Genomic DNA, 22295 nt, shown 5'->3' on the forward strand with positions numbered 1-22295 from the left:
TTCATGGATCACTCCTGGAGGGCTCAGAGGACCTTATGGGATGGCAGATATCCAACACAGATTGACCACGTGAAGGCAAGTGCTTCACCTGCTGTACTATCTCTCTGGCTCATGAGTAATAGTTTGTACTCATACTTTAACAAAAAAATCATGTTAGTCTGAGAACTGTGTTAATTGAGATATTTCTAGTCTGGGATCTGTTTCTACTCTGTGTGCTTTTCTCATGAGATACCAGAAAACACTCATCAGAAGACAAAACCCACAAATTAATTTCATTCTCTCAGGGAAGAAATCTTAGCTCTCATGTTGTCCAAAAGTATTTATATTCCCATTATGATGATCTGTCATTTCATTCAGAATTTGGAAAAGTTCTTGCTTGGGAAATTTTGAATCAGAAATAATGGATCAGCCCTCAGTTTCTCACACTAATACCACAAACTCATTTACATATGACTGCAAAGACTGAACTAAGATTTGATAGAAGCTTCAATGTAATATGGGTAATAGAACAAATTGAAGTTGGGAATGGTAGAAGAATTGATGAATCTGGATAGTTAATTACGATTTTGATTGGATATTTGTAGTTTTTAAAATGTGTTTAAAGACATATTTGTAGGTAGATTTCTGTAAGTAAACAATAGAAGTACCATGTTACGCTCAATTAGAAGTATGTAATTGCAGTATGTAATTCCCTGCTATGTAAGAATCATGATCATGTAGCAGGGAAATATTCATGTACAATTATAAAGACTATAGTGTAATATTTCTTAAGCTTTGGGAACTAGTTCCCCACAGGAGTTATTATGAGAAATAGGTCTACCGTCATAGTCTTATCCAAACAGCAATTTAAAGAAAAGTTCCCTTAAGACATTAGACTCATGCTTTTTTCCTCTTTTAAGTTTCTCATATGGGAATTAATTGCAGATAAATTTATTTATAGTTTAAATGTAATAATAAAGATTAAAATATAATGTTACTCACAGGTATAAAAATCGACACATTTAATTGTAATTTGGTTTACTCATTGGTTATGATATCAACACTGTAGCACTGTCCTCCTGTTGTTCATCAATATGATCAATCGGGCACCAGTAACATCTCACAACAAATTTTGAGACTTATTGTTACTGTTTTTGGCATATCAAATATGTCACAGGTAGCTTGCCGTGTGAGCAAGATACTCTCAGTAGCTTGCCAGGCTCTCCAAATGATTCCCACCCCCCTCCCGGCCCAGGGCAGTGACTCGGAGGATGGTGAGTTTGAGGTCCAGGAGGGAGATGATGCCTGGACCCAGAAGCTAGGCCCCGGGCGGCCCCTGCCCTCCTTCTTCTTCTCAAAGTGCACCTCGGATGTGGAGCCGGACACACGGGAGATGGTGTGGGCCCAGAACAAGAAGAAGAAGAAGTCTGGGGGCTTCCAGTCCATCAGTCTGAGCTATGATATCAACAGTTGGAGAAAAATAGGCAATATCTCACTATTGTGTCCATAGGAGAGAAAATATCTAATTAGAATTATGAAATAATTCTAAGTTCATAATTAATATCTGTGTTGCCCATTTTGAAAGTATTAAAAATCATGCATGAACACCTTGAACCACAATCTGGTAAAGAACCAGGATCTACCAAAGTGCTTTCTCACTCCAGTTTTTTCTGCTTATATTCCCAGAAAATCATAAAACTGAGTTTTGTGTTCACTATCCACTGTTTTCAGGTATAATTTCTATATTAACACTCTCACATAACGCATGAATGCCTCAACAGTCTGTATTTTAATGAGTGGTTTGGGCCATTTCTTTTCCTTTCCATTTTCTATGTTGGCCTCCAAATGATGCCCAGTAATCTCAGGGTTCCTCTTGGTGGCAATTCTAGGCTCATTGGTTCAAAGGATGCTGCTGTTGAGCCTGGCAATGCCAGGGATGACCAGGGCCACCCAGGGTACCAAATGTGCCAAGATTTCCAGAGCCACACCTATTGGTGCTCAGAGACCACAGTGCCACTATTGAACTGTGTCAGCCACATGCCAAGCATGTCATTCTCCAATGCCCCAGCTGACATTTTCCAATTCACATGATGCAATTTTTAAGAAAATGATTTTGTGTTGCTGTGCTTTTCTTTTGAAGATATATAAAGTAAAGTAAAGTAAAGTAAAGGCCCTCCCGTTGATCGTCGATTTGCTCGAGCGGGCCCAGTAACGTCTCCATTGGAGACTTTGTTGTTACTGTGTTTGGCATATCGAATACTCTCGATAGCTTGCTGGGCTCTCCGAGAGGGGCAGAGGAATCGAACTCGGGTTGGCCATGTTGGCCGCTTGTAAGGCGAACGCCCTACCGCTGTGCTATCGCTCCAGCTCTCTCCTCATTAGTATAGTGGTGAGTATAGTGTCACGCAGGAGACCGGGGTTCGATTCCCCGACGAGGAGGCAGAAGATATATAAAATTGCATGGAATAAAAAAAATTCAGGAATTTTGTCCATTGATTCATTGATCTTCATGAAAAAGGACTTTAAAAATGGTAGTTAAGGTGCCAGAGAGATAGTACAAAGGTCTAGGTAATTGCCTTGCACATGGTTAACTCCTGCTTGGTCCCCTTCTCCAATATGAGGCTCAATCATTGAGAGGATGATCCCTGCACAAAGAGCCAGAAGTAAGCCATGAGCATAGTCAGGTATGACCCAACTTCCTCAACACCCCCCCCCCCCAAATCTCATTTTCTCCCCTAGGCATACACCCAGACAAATTTCATATAGTGTCCCAAGTGATAAATACAAAATCTTTTATCCCAACTTTGTCTTTCATACATGTCAAAAGTAATAGTTAGCAGAAATGAACCTGAATGAGTTGGTAGAGGAGGTGCTTTGTCCACCCAAAGCATAAATACAGAAGTGTATGAATTGTCACCCTCTTACCTAAACTACAATGAGATGAAGAGGTCAATTCTCCAACACCTGGCTTGACTCTGACCTGTGAAAGGTCCCAACTTCAAATAAAGATAAAATTGTTACTTGGCTGGGGGCTGGAGGGATAGCACAGCAGGTAGGGCGTTTGCCTTGCAGGTTGGTTGGCCAACCCAGGTTGATTCCAGGCATCCCATACGGTCCCCTGAGCACCACCAGGAGTAATTCCTGAGTGCAGAGCCAGGAGTAACCCCTGTGCATCCCTGGGTGTGACCCCAAAAGAAAAAAAATGTTATTTGGCTGGTTAGAAAAGGACTTCAATGGCTTTGGTACAAGTCCCCCATTCAACGAGGCAACAGTGATGAAATCCTTGCACCTGAGATTCCAGGCTCTGACCTCCTAAAGACAGGCTCCCCTATTAATTATCCTAATTTGAAATCTCAGACTCATGACATTTGTAAGATAATACTTTCTCCCACAGGATAATAAAGAGAGCCCCTCCCACAGTTCCTCCTTGAGTCTGTGTTCTAATATATATATATATCTTGAATTACCATTTTTTTGCTGAAGTCTAACCATCTTGCTAAAGAGTTAATGCTCCCTCCCCCATCACTACCTTAAAAGTGTAAATAAGGAGAATTCTTTCTTATAAGGGTAGATCCTTTGACAAACTCAACTCATGATGCTCTTCTGGGTCTGGCTCTTGAAGACAAGCAGACAAAATTATTGTAATATATTCATATTACATTACAATAATATAGATTTATAATAAGTATAAACTAGACCTTATTGATATGTATTATATTTTTATCTTATATAGCTATGTATGACATTGTTTGTAATATTACAAATATGTATTCTATTTTTCATATACTTTGCATTATTTCTATGAAAGTCATGAAAGGTCACAGTCCTCCCGTTGTTCATCGATTTGCTCAAGCAGGCCCAGTAACATCTCCATCGTGAGACTTGTTGTTACTGTGTTTGGCATATTGAATACATCACGGGTAGCTTGCCAGGCTCTGCCATGCAGGCGAGATACTCTCGGTAGCTTGCCGGGCTCTCCGAGAGGGGCGGAGGAACCGAACTCGGGTCGGCCATCTTGGCCACTATGCAATCGCTCCAGCCCATGAAAGTACAATATGCATAAATGCATTATAGATGTATCAAGTTTTTATTTTAGAAAATTTTGTTTTTGTCTCCTCATTCATTTGAGTTGTTACTATAATTTTGTCTTCAACTGTCGATGTTCCTTCTTTTCTGAGATTCAGCTTAGCTAAATTTGTCATCTTTGAACTTTCTTCACATGTTCTTCACATCTAGCATTTCTGGAATTTAAAAAAATCAATTTTCTTGGGGAAGCGCACCCATGTTCCAATAATTATATAAATTTATATGTTATATATATGTATATAACATTTTGGACTAGCTTTTCTATATTTAGATTTCGTTACATTTTGTTATGATGTCTCTTTCTGTTCTTTTTTTGCCTTCTACAATTCTTCGTTTTTAAATCTGTTCTCATTTCAGGTGTTTCTTTGGGTGACTGTTAGAATTCTTTATCTTTGAATTTTTTTTTATGTTTTTAGGTTTGGGAATCTTATCCAGTGATGCTTCGAGTTTTCTCCTTGCTGGTGGAGTTATGAAGTTCTAGCTTCTCTGAGCGTTGAGAGATCACACCAGCCCAGAATTCTTTGTTTTTCTGGCTGTGATGTTGAGGGTGAGGTGAAAAATCTCAACTGATAGACCACAAAAAAAATGGGGAATAAAATGCCTCTCCTTTTTGTTTTCTTCCCCTGGGTGGGAGCAATAGCACAGCAGGCAGGGCTTTTGTCTTGCATGCGGACCATGCCCACCCGCCCACCCCTGCTGGATTCCTTGGTCCTCTCAGAGAGCCACCCGCAAGGAAAAGATACCAGTTACATATTTGATATGCCAAAAACAGTAACAACAAGTCTCACAGTGGAGACTTGTTACTGGTGCCCGCTTGAGACTTGTTACTGGTGCCCGCTTGAGCAAATCAATGAACAATGGGATGACAGTGAAATATGCTACAGGATTTCTTTACATTTTCGGGGGGTCTTTGGTGAGTTCATACACATTTTAGTAATGTTTGCTTATTTTCTTGAAAAATGCTGTTGGAATTTTGATGGGGGGCTTCATTAAATCTCTAGAAAGCGTGTCATCATCATTTTATCTGTAGAATTCCATTAAATCTATTGAAAGCTTGATATTTTAACAATATCAATACTTCCAATCCATGCATACATACATCTTTCCTCATTTTGTGTCTTCTACTTCTTTAAACAGTGACTAGAGTTTTTGATGGACAAGTCTTTCACCTTTGTTAAGGTGATTCTGAGGTGCTTCATTCTTTCAGGTGCATAGAATGGTCCCCACCTCTGCATTTCATCCCTTCTGGGTGATTCCACTTGTATCTTTCTTAGTTTATTCTTTACCTAATTTCTCTGATTGGGACTTTTCAACACCAAATTAAGTAAAAGTGGTAACAATTGCTGTCTTTGTCTTGGTCAACAACTTTGAGGGGTTATTTCATATTTGATATTTTGCCACTGAGGATGAAATTAGCTGTAAGTTTGTTATGTATAGCTTTTATTTAACATGATGAACTTTTCTTCTAGATTCACTGTGGGTTTTTAAAAAGATATCATGAATGGATGCTGAACCTGTCAAGGTCTTCTTCCTTTACTGAGATGATCAAATTACTGTTATCCTTAATTTATTAATGTGGCTTGTCATATTGATTTGTGGATGTTAAGACTTGTATTCCTGCATCAAACCTCAGTTGACTATGGCATCTGATTTTTAATCTTTATTTTTCATCTGAAATTTGAATTTTGAAACAGTAGACTTTGAATACCATATACTTTTAATGTAGTATATTATTGCAGTGAAATTTTTCTTAGAACTGCTTTCAATGCATCGCATATGTCTGTATGTTATATTTATGCTTTGTGTCTTTCCTTCTGAAAGAGGAAGCCTCAGTTTACCCTTGCCAGTTGCTGTGACTGCTGTGAGCAGTCCCGCTGTTGGCTGGCTCATCATACATTGTTGGTTCCCTGCAAATTCCTGGTCTTTTGTGATAAACTGGGAGTTAACAATTGTTCATCATAATATTCGGTCCCAGCGGCAACTGCAGCCTCATTGTGGGGGGAGCGGAGCAGAACCGGCACATGCTTCCCACCCTACCAAGGTCACAAGATGCCCCTCACAAACAGCTCTCCAGCACGGCCATGGCCCCAGAGGCACACGGACCTAAATCGGAACCCTGCATCTTGAGGCAGAAATGTGATTGGACTATGCGTTAAACTGTGGTGCCATTCCACTCCCCCCCACCCCCCGAGAGGGAAAGGGTGTCTGTCTCTTCTGCCTTCCCCCACCACCCAGCAGCATGGTAGCTGACACCTAAGAGCTTATTGGACAGCCAGGTATGAGCCGGCAGTGACGGGGCAACTGCCGCCTCATGGGATGGGGGGCAGAACCATCAAGTTCTTTCCGCACTACTGAGGCCAGAAGTTGCTCCCCCATGAGCAGCTCTCCAGCACGGCCATGGCCCCAGAGGCACACAGACCAATCTCGTAATTATCCGGCTTTTGGCAGAAATCCCTCCAGATTTAATTAGTAAAGTATCAGAAATCCAAAATCGCATTGCCACGACATCATATGGTCTTCATAACCAGCAATAGAAAACAAATTATTTCACAAAACCTTTTCAGCAGTTCCAGCAGTTCTGATAGTTAGGGGGAAATTCCAAATAATAATGGTGCATCTTTTGTCAAAATAATGAATGTAATCAAAGTAGAGAGAGAGTTAAATAGAAATCATCTGCCTCACAGGTATCAGGAGGGGTGGGAAGGGGGTATACTGGGGTTCTTGGTGGTGAAAAATATGCACTGGTGAAGGAATTGGTGTTTGATCATTGTATGACTGAGACTTAAACCTGAAATCTTTGTAACTTTTTCCATGGTGATTCAATAATTAAATTTTAAAAAAGCAAAAATAAAAATATTCTGTCCCAGAGCTTAGGCGCCTATGGAGACTAAGATAATGGACAATATCCAAGGTAGGTGACCAGGAATACAAACCAACTTGACCGCCCTGTCGATTCTCTGCATTCTCTGTAACACAAAGACCCAGTTTTCCTATAAAAATCTCACAAAAGAGCCATAGTTAATTTAGTCCTATACTGAGTTTCTCCCCATTTGGCGAGCTCCTTTTCTTTTCTCTTCTACTTTGCAATAAACTTACTACTTTCCAAATCTGAGTCTGAGCATATTGATTATTCAATATTTTTATTCTTGAAAATGTTAAAGAACCTGGAGATCGTGACCAAACACAGAGACCCTTCGTTCTCACTGGCAACACTTCCTCTCTCTGTGTTGCAATTTAGGCAGACTACCTGTCACGAGTGTGATAGAGGCGAGGAGAGTCAGATATGCTTAAACACTTCTTCTCTTTTGGATAACAATGTCCACAATCAATACCATCACTAAAATCAAATATATAAGTAAAAAATCCTTTTAAGAACACTCATGTAACTAACACAATATTCCCCATCTTATAGTCACCTCTAGTTGACTGTAGCCTCAACCCAGGCACGCTTAATGTGCCGTGTAGTAGGTGTCCAGGGAACTTTGCGGTCTGAGCTCAAGATTTTCTGGTCCACCTGATGTAAGGTTGGCAGAGTAGCAGGGGTTCACCAGAAGCACTATCCCTCAGACAGGTTGGAGACCAATCAGACAGTGCCCATCCCAGGCTCTGGCATGTGGGGATATCCAGAGGAGATCCAGAGTCCAGAGGTTCACGCCAGGTCCCAAGTACGTTAGAGACAGGGAGAAGATCCAGAGGTTCCATCTGAGTCAGCCAGGGCTCTCAGAAGACTGTCACTCAAGAGTCCACTGACCAATCAATTTGGAGTGTCATCAATCAAATTGGTCAGTCAGTGTTCATGGTGGGAAGTATCTGCCCCACTAAAAATCCAGATGTGTCAGGCTCGGGGTCCGTGTTTAGTTATCAGTGGCCTTGCAAGAAACTTACTAGCGAACTCATCACACAAAAAATGGTGTAACTTTTGTTCACACAAAATGGGGTGCCTTCTGTTCATAACACTACCTGAGTTTAAATATCTGTTATTGGTCCAGTTTTTAATTACTAATGTAGATGGCTGTAAATGTCTCTTCCAGGTACTTGATTAAAATTAGTATGAATAATCATAATTCTATATTTATGAATAATTTCATTGCAACCCAATTTTCAAGGAATTGAAAATATTAACTTGAACTCTTTTTTTTTTCTTTTTGGGTAATACCCAGCGATACACAGGGGTTACTCCTGGCTTTGCACTCAGGAATTACTCCTGGCGGTGCTCAGGGGACCATATGGGATGCTGGGAATCCAACCTGGGTCGGCCACCGGCAAGGCAAATGCCCTACCTGCTGTACTATTTCTCCAGTCCCAACTTGACTCTTTAGAATGGAAAACTTAACTTACTAAGAGCTTAGAGTTACCCATAAGCTTTACATTCTCCTTCCTGCTGATCCCCCCCCCCAAATAATGATATTGAATTTTCATCACACACTTTATTTAGATATAATTTATATACCAATATGCTCACATACATATATCAATAGTATTTATTTTTAAAATATTTTTTAAAACAGGAATTACTTATTTATTTTTTTGCATGAAAAGGTACTTGATTTTTTAAAAAAATTTTTATTAGAGAAACAGTATGAGGTATAGTTTAGAAAAGAAGTGTTTTCATGTAGAAAAATAATACTTTTTGTTGAACTTGACCACTTGACTTCTCGTTACTCATCGATTTGCTTGAGCGGGCACCAGTAACTTTTCCATTTGTCCCTGTCACGTGCTGGTGTAGCCCTATAGCATCTACTCGTTCTAGGAACATGAAGAGCCTCAAACCGATTGTTCAGGGTCTTGACGAAGAAGTCTGACCATCTCGTAGGTAGGCAGTCATGCGATCTTTTGACATCCCGTAGAATCCAGTCCGTAATGGCTCTAGTCCAGTAATCATCTCCAAATCTCATTATGTGTCCAGCACATCTGATTTTCAATGTCTTAGCAAACAAGACAGTGTCCCTGATTCTTGATCATCAACAGAGGTCAGAACTCTGGATTCTTTCTCTCACTTGAGTGAAGCATGATACTCCAAGCATAGTTCTTTTGATTCCTCTTTGGGAGACTCAACTAGCATTCTCATCCTGTTTTCATAGGGCTCAGGTGTCTGAGGCGTATGTTAATACAGGAACAGCAGTGGAATCAAAGAGATGTGCCTGGAGCTGGAAGTTCTTCATACTCTTAGCTATTTCTTTGACACTCTTGAAGACGTTCCAAGCAGCTCTCTTCCTTCTGCGTAACTCAGGTGCCAGGTCATTCGTCATCTTGACTTCTCGACCTGGGTACACATAACTGTTGCAGTTAGAGATGTTCATTCCGTTGAGAGTGAATGGAACTCCAGGAATGAGACCATTTCTCATAAACTTTGTCTTCATGAGATTCAGCTGTCCGGGATCTGGATCTTATAGCCCCGACCAGGGCTACGGCAGCCGAAGACCTCCAGGACCAGCCACCACCATGCTGAGACCACTCTCCGCACACCTGAAGGTACTGGCAGAGGGACAAAGCCACGCGGGTTCCGGGGCCGAGACCTCCAAGCCTACTCGATTTGGAGTCGAGCATCTTCCACCCAGATCCTCCAAATTCCAGTAGGCGGGGGTCACACCCACCACCTGGCCCCCTGGCGCCGTGTAATCCCATCAGCGGCCAAGACTCAGAGACTATAAAATCCAGATCCCGGACGAGAAAAGTGCAGTCTCTGCCCCCGCGCCTGGGTGTTCCTTCCCGGAGTCCCTTGGAGGGGAGCGGGTTGAGCTTTCCTCCCCGCCCCGACCAGGGCTACGGCAGCCGAAGACCTCCAGGACCAGCCACCACCATGCTGAGACCACTCTCCGCACACCTGAAGGTACTGGCAGAGGGACAAAGCCACGCGGGTTCCGGGGCCGAGACCTCCAAGCCTACTCGGATTGGAGTCGAGTATCTTCCACCCAGATCCTCCAAATTCCAGTAGGCGAGGGTCACACCCACCACCTGGCCCCCAGGCACCGTGTAATCCCAACAACGGCCAAGACTCAGAGACTATAAAATCCAGCTCCTGGAACCACGCGGCCGCAAATGCGGCCGCGCAACATCTTACCAGGACATCTTTTTTAATGACATCTTATTATCTCATTCCTACTTTGGACAAACTTGCAGGCTATCGAATGTAGCCTGCCCACAGGGCAGAGTCTGGCAAACTCCCCGTGGCCTACCAAATATGCCAAATACCAGTAACAATGATGGGTCTCATTCTCCTAAAGAGCCGTGAATATAATCTCAGGGCTAGGATGAAAGAGACGTTACTGGGGCCTGCTCGAGGCAATCGACGATTAACAGGATGATGAAATGAAAATGAAATGAAATGAGATTCAGCTGTAGTTCTACTTTTTCACACTCATGGTCAAAGTCGGCCAGCATTTGTGCCTCTTGGCTAATGTTTGATGTTATTAGAACGATGTCATCAGCAAAGCAGAAGTGGTGTAGTTGCCGACCTTCTGTCTTCATTCCTGTTCCTTCCCATTCCAGTCATCGCATGATGTTCTCCAGGGTGGCACTGAAGAGTTTCGGTGAAATAGTATCACCCTGCTGAACCCCTCTCTTGACATGGATGATCTCTTCCTTGTAGAATGGTGAGATTCTGGTAGTGAATCCTGATGAATCACAGAGGATCCTGATGTATTGAGTTTGAATGCCCTGTTTGGCCAGGGCTTCAATGACCGCTTCCATCTCAACAGAATCAAAGGCCTTCTTTAAATCAATGAATGTTAGACAGAGCGGCATCTTGAACTCCTGAGAAACCTCAATGAGCTTGGTTATTGTGTGGATATGGTCGATCGTGCTGAATTCTTTTCAGAACCTGGCTTGCTCGCATGGTTGTCCTTCATATTAGTGTTCTTCAGAACTTAGAAAGAGAAATCGTTGAAGTTGTTGAACCCAGAAAGAGAAATAATGTGATTTTGAAAGTCTTCCTACTACCCTTGATATTTGTTATCTAAATTATTCAATATATTTTGTATAGGTGCTGTTCTTTTATTTCTGATGTATAATATTCCATCACGTTGAAACAATAAGGCAGGCAGATAGGAAAGTGCCCATCTCCTCTCGCCGGCCCCCATCCCCCAGCATGACAATGAGTTCTTGGGAGTAACAAAACCAACTAGCCATAAGGCTGCCAGGACTCACCCTGCGTACACAGAAACTTAGGCCAAATTATAAGACATTTACCTGGTGCCACTGCAGCCCAGAAAAGGCTGGACAAAATTTACAACACTGTTAACATTTGTATTTGTATAAATAAATACCAGTGACCTCCCCTTATCACCACCAAAGTGCCCAAGCCAATCAAGTGGGTCAAGAACAGGGGGATGAAGAGATGGACTGGAAGAATCAACTCCCTGGTTTATGTTTCTGGCCTCTACTACACTCAGATGAGTGGATGCACAATAGAAAACCAGGATGTAACATCAGCAACTTGATTATGGATTTGAAAACAAAAATATTCCATTATTTAGTATTATTTGGGTAGCAATTGGTACACAGATGACTGTTCTCAGTACTCAGAGATTACTCCTGGTGATACTTTTATGCTCCCAGGAATAAAACTGGGTTGGTTGTTGTATGCAAGGCAAGAAACTTACTCACCGAACTATCTTTTGGTACTCACACGTAAATTTTAAGAGAAAACAAGAAGTTATTAATGAAAGAATTTTGAAATTATAGGCAACATTGGTAGAGATGATATTCAGGTATGATAGATACCCATCTTATGATGATATCCATCTTTTATGGATAATTTTGCAGGCGTAAAATTAAAATTTAATTTAAATGACTATCAGGTATGCATGGATGGTATAAATGGGCTCGTAAGAGCACCAAGTTAGTAAAAACAGAGCTTATCTTAATGTTTTCTAATTTTCCTATTTTATGGCTTCAGTGTCATAAAAAATTTTTTTACTTTTATCATTATCTTGTAAATTTGAGCATTAGGTCCATGGGAAAGTGTATGTGAGAATGGAAAATGAGATGACCAGTGTAAAACCATTTCCTTAATTGTCAGTAAAATTTATTAGCAATATTTTTCACAAGCCATTGTCATCTCCCAGTTTAACATCATTCTGAAGGCTTTTCTGTGCTGAGTTTTAGTTCATGACTACTTACACCTTTCTAACCAGGACAGCTCCTAGAAGCTTGTTAATTACAGCACTGGGATTTCCCCTCCCAATGGCCCACTCAAGGAAAGAAAGTCACATTATTATTCTTATTTACATAAATACCTCATCTGTTCTTCCATGAGGGCCTATTCCCCAGACACTTCAAATGCCCTAGAGTTTACCATGTTCTGCTAAAAGCAAATCCTTCAAACAACTCTGAGCTTTTCAATGAGAACCGTGAATATTTTTAGATGCTTTAGATGCACTGTAGTTGATTTTGCATCATGGTAAAGAGGTGCAATTAGTTTGAAGTGTTCTGGTCACATGACAAGAGAGAGTCCCCTAGCAGTTTATACATGATGAGGGGCTAGACTAGGAGGAGAACAGCCAGGAACGTGGAGAGGTCAACGTGAGAGAAGTGTTTGGACATCAGCAAGAGAAACAGGTGAAGTATAAAGGAATGACAATCACAGAAGTTACAGGAACCTTAGTAACGGGGATGGATGAGAATAGATAGTTCAGCCTTCATTTCTGAAGACAGCAGAACTTGATCTTGGATTCTGCTGGGGCTCAGCTGTGGGGTGGGAAAAGAAATTGCCAGGAAATGAAAATAAGTGAAAGCAATGGCAGTTCATTAAAGAGAATAAACGCAATGGGCTGACAGACTGGAGGCCTCTGGAAGAGAGGGTCTCTCATGCATTCTTGAGAGAAGCATTTTTATTGTATTGGCCTTGGCTGCTTGGGCAGGAAGTTGCTGTTTGCTGCAGATTAGGTGATTCTGGGAGCGGGGTGAGAGGCAGCTGTGTGGCCAATGCTGAGAAGGGAGGGGCTTGTCTAGGAAATGGACTGAGCCAATCCTGTGAAGAAGGTGAGATGTACACATCTGTGAGATGTATGTTCGGGTGCATGTGGGGGAAAAGGCGTAAATGAGCCATTTCTAGACAACTGTGTGACAGTAGATGCAGAAGATCTCCCTGAAACAACAATTGAAGTAGGTTGTGTGAACTCATTCTAGAAATTGAGCAGTAGAATTGAGCTACATTGAAGCATCTTCTCAGGGATGTTATGCTAGAGCACTTCAATCTCTCCCACAATGCCCGAGGTTCCACCATGCATAAAACCTTCCTCTGCCCGGATAGTCACTTTTTTATTTTTCACTAAGAAGAAAAGCACATAGCTCTGATCTCTTGACAAATTCTTCATTTAGGGGTTTATTTTTTTAAAGAATGAAGACAAACATGTTGCACAACAGTTACGGAAGTATCACGCAACTGCCACTTTTTCTTTTAACTAAAGTAATGAAGGATTCGGGTAGCTTCCAAGTGAAGAACAGTTCCATATACATCTCCCAAGATTCCCACAGTTCTTGGAACACTGTATGAACCTAATCACGAACTACTTTGTAATTGTATATCGCACAGAGATTCAATAAAAACAAAGGGAAGTGTCCACAGCATTTAGATTTCCAATGTTAGGTGGATCCATTACTGCCTATTATTCTAGGGAAACTAAAAAAGTTTCTTGGAATTTTCTATTACCCCTCAACATGTTGATGATTACTTGTATCATCATATTAATAAATGACGTACAAGCAACTTTTGCTTATCAGAAACTATTTTAATCAAACTCATTAGTCTTTGTTCTTCAGCTATAGTTTAACTAATTAAACATCCTTATATTTTCTTAAAAAGTCATGATTGTGATATTAAAGCCAGTTAAATGGCAAGGTAAAATGATTTAGGAATTTTTAAATGGTGGGTAACTGTCTTCTCTCAGTAACTACAAAGTAAAAGCATTTCTCTTTTTCATGAAAGACTAGAGAAAATAAGCAACTGAAAATACACTAGAGAAAATAAGCAACAGGAATTCAAACTATTAGTACAAATTTGAATTTCATGACTTTATATTATAGAATAATCGCATGATAAACTTGTCACTGTATTTTATGTAATATTATTTGTAAATGTCAGTAGTTTCTTATTCAGAAAGTCCATCCAAAATGTAGAAAGTCTTAATCACTTAAAGAAATTAGAAATAATAACTTGGAATTTAAAAATATGTTAGTTACTGTTTTAAAGCACCACAACATTTTATAGAAACAGATATTAAACCCTTTTTTCATGTCTGAATAACCTGTGATACAGACACTCACAATTCTCAGTGTCACAAAGCTCTTCTCTTTTCTGCTTAAAAACACTCTTTCTCTAGTGCTCCATCATTTTAGTTTATTTAACTCTGCATTGTCTTCCAAAATTAGCTATAGTTCCATTATGTTGGAAGCAATCTAATTAGTGAGAAGGTTTGTGTGTGCACATACATACATGTTTTAGTGCTTCCATGAGCGTGCTATTATTTATCTGGAAATAATGTGTTAGACTATGAACAAATATGAATACTTTTGCATAATTATATTCAAGTTACATTAATTTTAAACTCATTTTGACACTTTGGAATTATAACTAAATTGTTTTTCCATATCATGGTAAACTTTCATTTATCGTATAATTACTAAGATTACTATAAATTCTTTCTTGGTAACTGCAAAATGTAAAGTATCTCATAAATGCAGAAAAGGATGGTCAAAATTATTTAATATTTGCAAGCGAGATTTTTTTAAATCAGTTTTTTTTTAAATCAGTTCTTCACCATGGAAGATGTTCAGTCTGTTATCCAGGTGCAAAAGTTCAGAAGGCATTAATAAAATTTTATTAACTGAACAGTTATTATCTGTATCTATAATAAAACAAAAGAATGAATAAAACATAAACCTAAAAATTCTTTGTGATTGTTACATCAGTAGAATTTGGTGACAGATGTGGTGAACTTTACATATAGAAGTGTGAAGCTGTATTGCCAAGATTTTATACAAGCACAAATTAATAAAGTTTAATACAAATTTACATTTAAAATTGTAGTATTTGGAAATAACATAGATAACCCCCACACCTGATCTGTTTGACAATGTATAGATATTCTTTTAGTTTGTGATCATTTCTTCAGATACAGCAGGAAAATAATGAATGATGGAGGAGAAGAACGCAAGCTTTGAAGGTTACTTTATTCTCTTGGGTTTTTCTAATTGGCCTCACCTGGAAGTGGTTCTCTTTGTGGTCATCTTGATTTTCTACTTGGTGACCTTGATAGGAAACTTGTTCATCATCATCGTGGCCTACCTGGACCCCCATCTCCACACTCCCATGTACTTCTTCCTCTCAAACCTCTCTTTCCTGGATCTCTGCTACACCACCAGCTCCATCCCGCAGTTGCTATTCAACCTCTGGGGCCCACGGAAGACCATCTCTTATGCTGGTTGCATGATTCAACTTTACTTTGTCCTTGCTCTAGGAGCCACCGAGTGTGTGTTACTGGTGGTGATGTCCTATGACCGTTACGTAGCAGTCTGCAGGCCTTTGCATTACAATGTCATCATGCACCCTCGTTTCTGCCGGTTGTTGGCAGTGGCTACTTGGGTAAGTGGCTTTACCGTTTCAGCACTTCATTCCTCCTTTACATTCTGGGTTCCCTTGTGTGGACATAATCGAGTGGACCACTTCTTCTGTGAAGTTCCAGCACTGCTGAGACTGTCATGTGTTGACACCCGTGCTAATGAGCTAACCCTCATGATCGTGAGCTCTATTTTTGTACTCCTACCTCTAATTCTCATCCTCAGCTCCTATGGTACCATTGCTTGGACTGTGTTGAAGATGCAATCTGGAACTGGACTTCAAAAGGTCTTTAAGACATGTGGAGCTCATCTACTAGTTGTATCTCTCTTTTTCATCCCAGTTATGTGCATATATATTCAACCGCCATCAGGAAAGTCTCAAGATCAAGGCAAGTTTATTGCCCTGTTTTACACGGTTGTCACACCCAGCCTCAACCCTCTCATCTACACTCTCAGAAACAAAGACGTAAAAGGGGCAGGGAAGAGACTGTTGGACTGGGAAAGGGAGGTGTGATCAGCCATTCAGAAATTTTTGTTGGGTCTTGAAGAATGGTTTCTCTACTACTTGAGGACTTACTTTAGACTACAAACCCATCAAGCTTCAGTGAGTTCAGTTTTAAGATTGTTGTTCTTTAAATTGGTCAATTCTGGACTATTATAGAGAAATAGTTTAATGATTTGTATCACTTTTAATTTCAAATTATTTAAATAATACAATTCTTCTATAGAAATGAAAGCCTGAGTTCCAAAATTAATGTGATAATCTATGAACTGAGCATTATTAATATCTATAGGAAGAGTTGAGCAAAGATTCCAGAATTACGAATCAAATACTGATAGCAAAAACCCAGAATTACAAAATTATTTTATCTACCTGGAGTACTCAGTAGTCCAGGGAGTGCTATGTGGGCTCTATGTTGCTAAGGATTGAACCCAGGGTTGGCTACATGCAAGACATAAACCTTAACGTCTCTTTTATTTCTCTGGGTATATATATATTTATATATATCAGGCATTAAATAGTAAAAAAAGACACAACTAACAATTTTTTTGCTTAAACACATTCTGTGGTTTGTCACACTGAACAGCATAAATTCTTTTTCAGAATGGTTCTGTTTTTTGTCTACTTATTTGTTTATTCATTATTCATAGCTGAAGAATCTCATCTAGATTTAGGGTTCTTTGTAAAATAAATAAATAGAACATTATTTTTGCCTGAGAAAGCTAGTTCTCCAGAAGATAAAAATTAGAGTGTACATACATAACTAGATTTGTCACTTGAAATAATGTCAATAATCCACATATTGAAATAGAAAATACAAGATACTTAGACAAAATTCTGAAAATAATTACCACTTGGTAATGACTGTAGGAAGATAATGATGTTAAGTGAAATAAAATCAGAATAATATGTTTAGTTTTATTTAGTTGCCCCCGTGCCTGGGTGTTCCTTCCCGGATCCCCTTGGAGGGGAGCGGGTTGAGCTTTCCTTCCCGCCCCGACCAGGGCTCTGGCAGCCGAAGACCTCCAGGACCAGCCACCACCATGCTGAGACCACTCTCCGCATACATGAAGGTACTGGCAGAGGGACAAAGCCACGCGGGCTCCGGGGCCGAGACCTCCAAGCCTACTCGAATTGGAGTCGAGCATCTTCCACCCAGATCCTCCAAATTCCAGTAGGCGGGGGTCACACCCACCACCTGGCCCCCTGGCGCCGTATAATCCCATCAGTGGCCAAGACTCAGAGACTATAAAATCCAGATCCCGGACGAGAACAGTGCAGTCTTCTGCCCCCGCGCCTGGGTGTTCCTTCCCGGGGCCCCTTGGAGGGGAGCGGGTTGAGCTTTCCTCCCCACCCCGACCAGGGCTCCGGCAGCCGAAGACCTCCAGGACCAGCCACCACCATGCTGAGACCACTCTCCGCACACATGAAGGTACTGGCAGAGGGACAAAGCCACGCGGGTTCCGGGGCCGAGACCTCCAAGCCTACTCGAATTGGAGTCGAGCATCTTCCACCCAGATCCTCCAAATTCCAGTAGGCGGGGGTCACACCCACCACCTGGCCCCCTGGCGCCGTGTAATCCCATCAGCGGCCAAGACTCAGAGACTATAAAATTCAGATCCCAGAACCGCGCAGCCGCAAATGCAGCCGCGCGACATCTTATCAGAACTTTTTTTTTTTTATGACATCTTTTTGTCTCTTTCCTACTTTGGACAAACTTGCAGGCTATCGAATGTAGCCTGCCCACAGGGCAGAGTCTGGCAAACTCCCCGTGGCGTACCAAATATGCCAAATACCAGTAACAATGATGGGTCTCATTCTCCTAAAGAGCCTTGAATATAATCTCAGGGCTAGGATGAAAGAGACGTTACTGGGGCCTGCTCGAGGCAATCGATGAATCACAGTTGATTTAGTTAACAATGTATCGAAGATACTCTAAAACAATATGATTTATTTGGTGTAGCTAGCAATAAAATGAAGATACTCTAAAGCCTTTTTTTAAATTACTGAATCACTGTGAGGTACAGTTACAAATTTCAGTTTTATGATTACAAATACAGTTTCATGATTGAGTTTCAGTCATATAATGATCGAACACCCATCTCTCCAACAGTGTACATTTTCCATCATTAATGTCCCCAGTATCCCTCCTGCCACTCCCCACCCTATCCCACCCCCTACTCCTATGGCAGACAAGTTCATTTTTAATCTCTCTCCCTCTTGGGCCTTACGGTTTGCAATACAGATACTGAGAGCCTATCATGTTTGGTTCTTTATCTACTTTCAGAACACATCTCTCATCCCAAGCGATCCTTCCAACCATCATTGACTTAGTGATTTCTTCTCCATCCCAGTTGCCTTCAAAGCCTTTCTTTCACAACACCATTATTATTTGCCAGCTAGTATTAACTTTTAATATTGGGAAAAAAGTGATTCATGATCTTTACCATGGTACTTTTAGTGACAGATGGAAAGTTTCATAAATAATGGCTGGGAGAGATTTTGAATAATTTATTAAAGGTACAGTTTTTTTCTATTTCTACTTTTTCAAAGTAGTCAAACTATACAAATAGTGGGAATAACATCTAATATTGCAATTTATAGACTGACTAAATGAGAATTCATAAGCTGGAACCAGTAAGGTAACAATATTTTAGTGTCTAAAAACTGGAGCAGATAGAACTAAGTTAAGGTAATAATTTGGTTCATCCAATGGATATCTTGATAAATTACTTGAATTATTGATCAAAAGAATTGATTGTTTATTCATTTGAAAACTTAATTATATGAATATTTACCAAGATAAGGTTGTTATACAGATAAATTATATACTATTATATTTTATAATTAAAATACATGACTTGGAATCACTTCAGTAAAGTGGTTTGTTATATGTCTCAGACCCGCTATTGCCATATATTGTGTGAATCTTATTTTAATGACACCGGTCAGTTTATATGCAGTTATAGTAATCTACAGATAATTTGTTTATAGTACAATCTTGGAAACACATTACTTTTATAGTGGTAATGCATACTAGTTATAGTAATAGCTTTCCATCTCTTTTTAAGATCTAGGTATAATTGATTTAGATACTCTTTAATGGATTATAAAAGTAAAATAAGATCTCAGAATTTTACCTACTTTCCTGAGAGTTTTATGGTTACATGATTTCCATTGTTTGAATTCTTTCTTTCCATAGAATGTGTTTCTCTTTCTTTATCCTCTTTTGTAACATCAGAAGAGTACTAATAAAAGGTACTCAGTCTTTGAACTTACCTTGTAAGAAAAGTTTATCTATGTAACACAAGTTCTACTAAATATGGACCACAAACTGTGGTTGCATCACATAACACTCACACTCAGAAAATGTAAAGAAGATACTTCTGTGTCCATGGACATTTTATCAATTGGAATAACTCATGTGGCACTCCAGCATTTCAATATACAAAGTATTCCCTTTTTTAGATCTACTGAAATGTAATTTAAATACAATAAAATTCATCCATTTAAAATTTACACTGCAATGAGTTGTGACATGTGTGCGGAGAGTGGTCTAAGCATGGTGGTGGCTGGTCCTGGAGGTCTTCGGCTGCCGGAGCCCTGGTCGGGGCGGGGAGGAAAGCTCAACCCGCTCCCCTCCAACTGGCCCCGGCGAGGAACAGCCAGGCGCGGGGGCAGAAGACTCCACAAATCCACGCGGGTTCCGGGGCCGAGATCTCCCAGCCTACTCGGATTGGAGTCGAGCATCCTCCACCCAGATCCTCCAAATTCCAGTAGTCTGGGGTCACACCCACCACCTGGCCCCCTGGCGCCGTGTAATCCCATCAACGGCCAGGACTCAGAGACTATAAAATCCAGCTCCCGGACGAGAACAGTGCAGTCTTATCAGGACATCTTTTTATGACATCTTATTATCTCATTCCTACTTTGGACAAACTTGCAGGCTATCAAATGTAGCCTGCCCACAGGGCAGAGTCTGGCAAACTCCCCGTGGCGTACCAAATATGCCAAATACCAGTAACAATGATGGGTCTCATTCTCCTAAAGAGCCTTGAATATAATCTCAGGGCTAGGATGAAAGAGACGTTACTGGGGCCTGCTCGAGGTAATCGACGAATAACAGGATGATGAAATGAAATGGAATGAAATGAGTTGTGACAATGTATAATTGTGAAAATATCAAAATATAGAGTATTTGCTTTATTCCGCAAATAATTCTATGTCCTTATGCAGTCAATATGCTTGCTCCCTTCACTTAGGTAAAATTTAATGGAAAACACAAAGTGAATTACCTGTATGTCTGGATACTCAGAAAAAGTTACCAGGGTGCAGCCTTCTAATGATATGAAGTTGGTTTGCTCTTCAAGACAAGTTCTCCCTTGAACATGGATCTCATTTCCTTGTCTCTATGTCTTTTTGTCTATTTTTACTCTGGAGAAGGCTGTGTTCTCTCTCTCAAACATGTGCTTCTCTCTCTTGCCCCTCACATTCTATTAAATGAGTTTCAATAAAATCTACCTTGTTTCACAAACTCACAGAAAGGATAACATATTATTGAAGTCTAAAAAAAAGTATTGGGAGGAAGTGGAAAGGAAACACCTTGTACACTATTGGTAGGAATAAATATTGTTGCAGTCATTATTAGATAAGATATGAAATCCTTGGGAAAAAAAGAAGAAATTTAACTCAATCCAGTCATTCCTTTCTGAGATTGTTCTAAAAAGAAAGAATTACAAAACACTAATTAAAGAGTACCAGGTAAATAGTTATGCTACAGATCACATGTTTTATGTGTATGAGACCCTGAATTTGATTGTTCTCTGGTGCTGCAACAAAAAAGAAAAACAAAACACACAAAGTTGAATACTTTTGCTCCGTGTTCATCACAGGGTTATTTACATTAGCAAATCCTGGAAAGAGCACAGATAGTCATTGGAAAATGAATAGAAAAAGAAAATGTGGTTTGCATAATTAATGGAAGATTACTCAGCTATAAAAAAGAAAAAATTTTTCCATTTGCAACAATATGGAATGACCTAGAGAGTTTGGTGCTTTAGTGGAACAAATAAGATGGAGAGAGACAGATGCAATTATTTCCCATATGTGCTACATTAAAAACAGAACAAAACAAATGAAGAAATTAAATAAAACAAAAATAATTTTTTATAGTATGAGACCGGAAAGGAAGTGGAAGAGGAGATACATGACTAAGATACATAGGGAAAATCGATTGGTGGAAAGCGGGTTGGAGTTTTAGTGGTGGGCTCTTGACATTTGTAAAATAATACTTCCTCCCAGAGGATCATAAAGAGAGTCCCCTCCCCCAGTCACTCCTTGAGTCTCTGTTCTAATAGGATATCTTGAATTAACCTTTCTTTGCTGAAGTCTAACTATCTTGCTAAAGGGCAAATGTTGCCTGCCGCCCCCACTCCCTTAAAAATGTTAATAAGAAAAGTTCTTTCTAATAAGGGTAAATTCTTTGACCAACCCTGAACTCATGATGCTTGTCTAGGTTTGGCCCTGAAGATATCCACTTCATCAATCAGCAGACAAAATTATTGTAATATATTCATATTACATTGCAAATAATATAGATTTGTAATATGTATGGGCTGGAGCGATAGTACACCGGGGAGGACGTTTGTCTTGCACACAGTCAATATGGCCAACCGGAGTTTGATTTCTCCGCCCTCCTGGAGATCCAGGAAAGCTACCAAGAATATCTGGCTCGCACAGCAAAGCCTGGCAAGCTACCAGAGACATATTCAATTATTCAATATGCTAAACACAGTAACGACAAAGTCTCACAATGGAGACGTTACTGGGCCCACTCGAGAAAATCGATGAACAACGGGAGGACAGTGACAGTGTAATATGTATAAACAAGGTCTTGTTTATATGTGTAGTATTTATGTCTGGACTCCGCACCAGGCTGTGGGGTGGGTGAGAACCCTCCCTGCACCAAGGGGCCCAGCCCCGGCAGCCGACCTCCACTACCCAACCACCACCAAGCTCCAGGCCACTTTCTAGATGCTCAGGCCAAGCCTCAAACATGAAAGAAGTCCCACAGAGCCCAGATAATGCGAAACTTCATAATCTTGCACTCTAGATTCAATGGGACCCCAGAACAAAGATCCTCTGCCTGCTTCCCCCAGTCTCCAGTGAC

General features: G+C 40.3%; 1 protein-coding gene across 1 annotated transcript; it reads left to right on the plus strand.

Moving 5' to 3' along the window:
* Nucleotides 1-15199: 15199 nt before the first annotated feature.
* Nucleotides 15200-16138, plus strand: LOC130040437 (olfactory receptor 2J1-like). The gene has a single exon (XM_056132513.1). It carries the CDS (start codon nt 15200-15202, stop codon nt 16136-16138), a length of 939 nt encoding a protein of 312 aa, XP_055988488.1.
* The last annotated feature ends 6157 nt before the right edge of the window (nt 16139-22295 follow it).

The sequence above is a fragment of the Sorex fumeus genome, unplaced genomic scaffold (assembly GCF_029834395.1).
Source record: "Sorex fumeus unplaced genomic scaffold, SorFum_2.1 ptg000094l, whole genome shotgun sequence".
NCBI classification, from domain to species: domain Eukaryota; kingdom Metazoa; phylum Chordata; class Mammalia; order Eulipotyphla; family Soricidae; genus Sorex; species Sorex fumeus.

Excerpts from the sequence above, each read along its gene's own strand:
- LOC130040437 (XM_056132513.1), top strand. The coding sequence starts at position 15,200 with ATGATGGAGGAGAAGAACGCAAGCTTTGAAGGTTACTTTATTCTCTTG.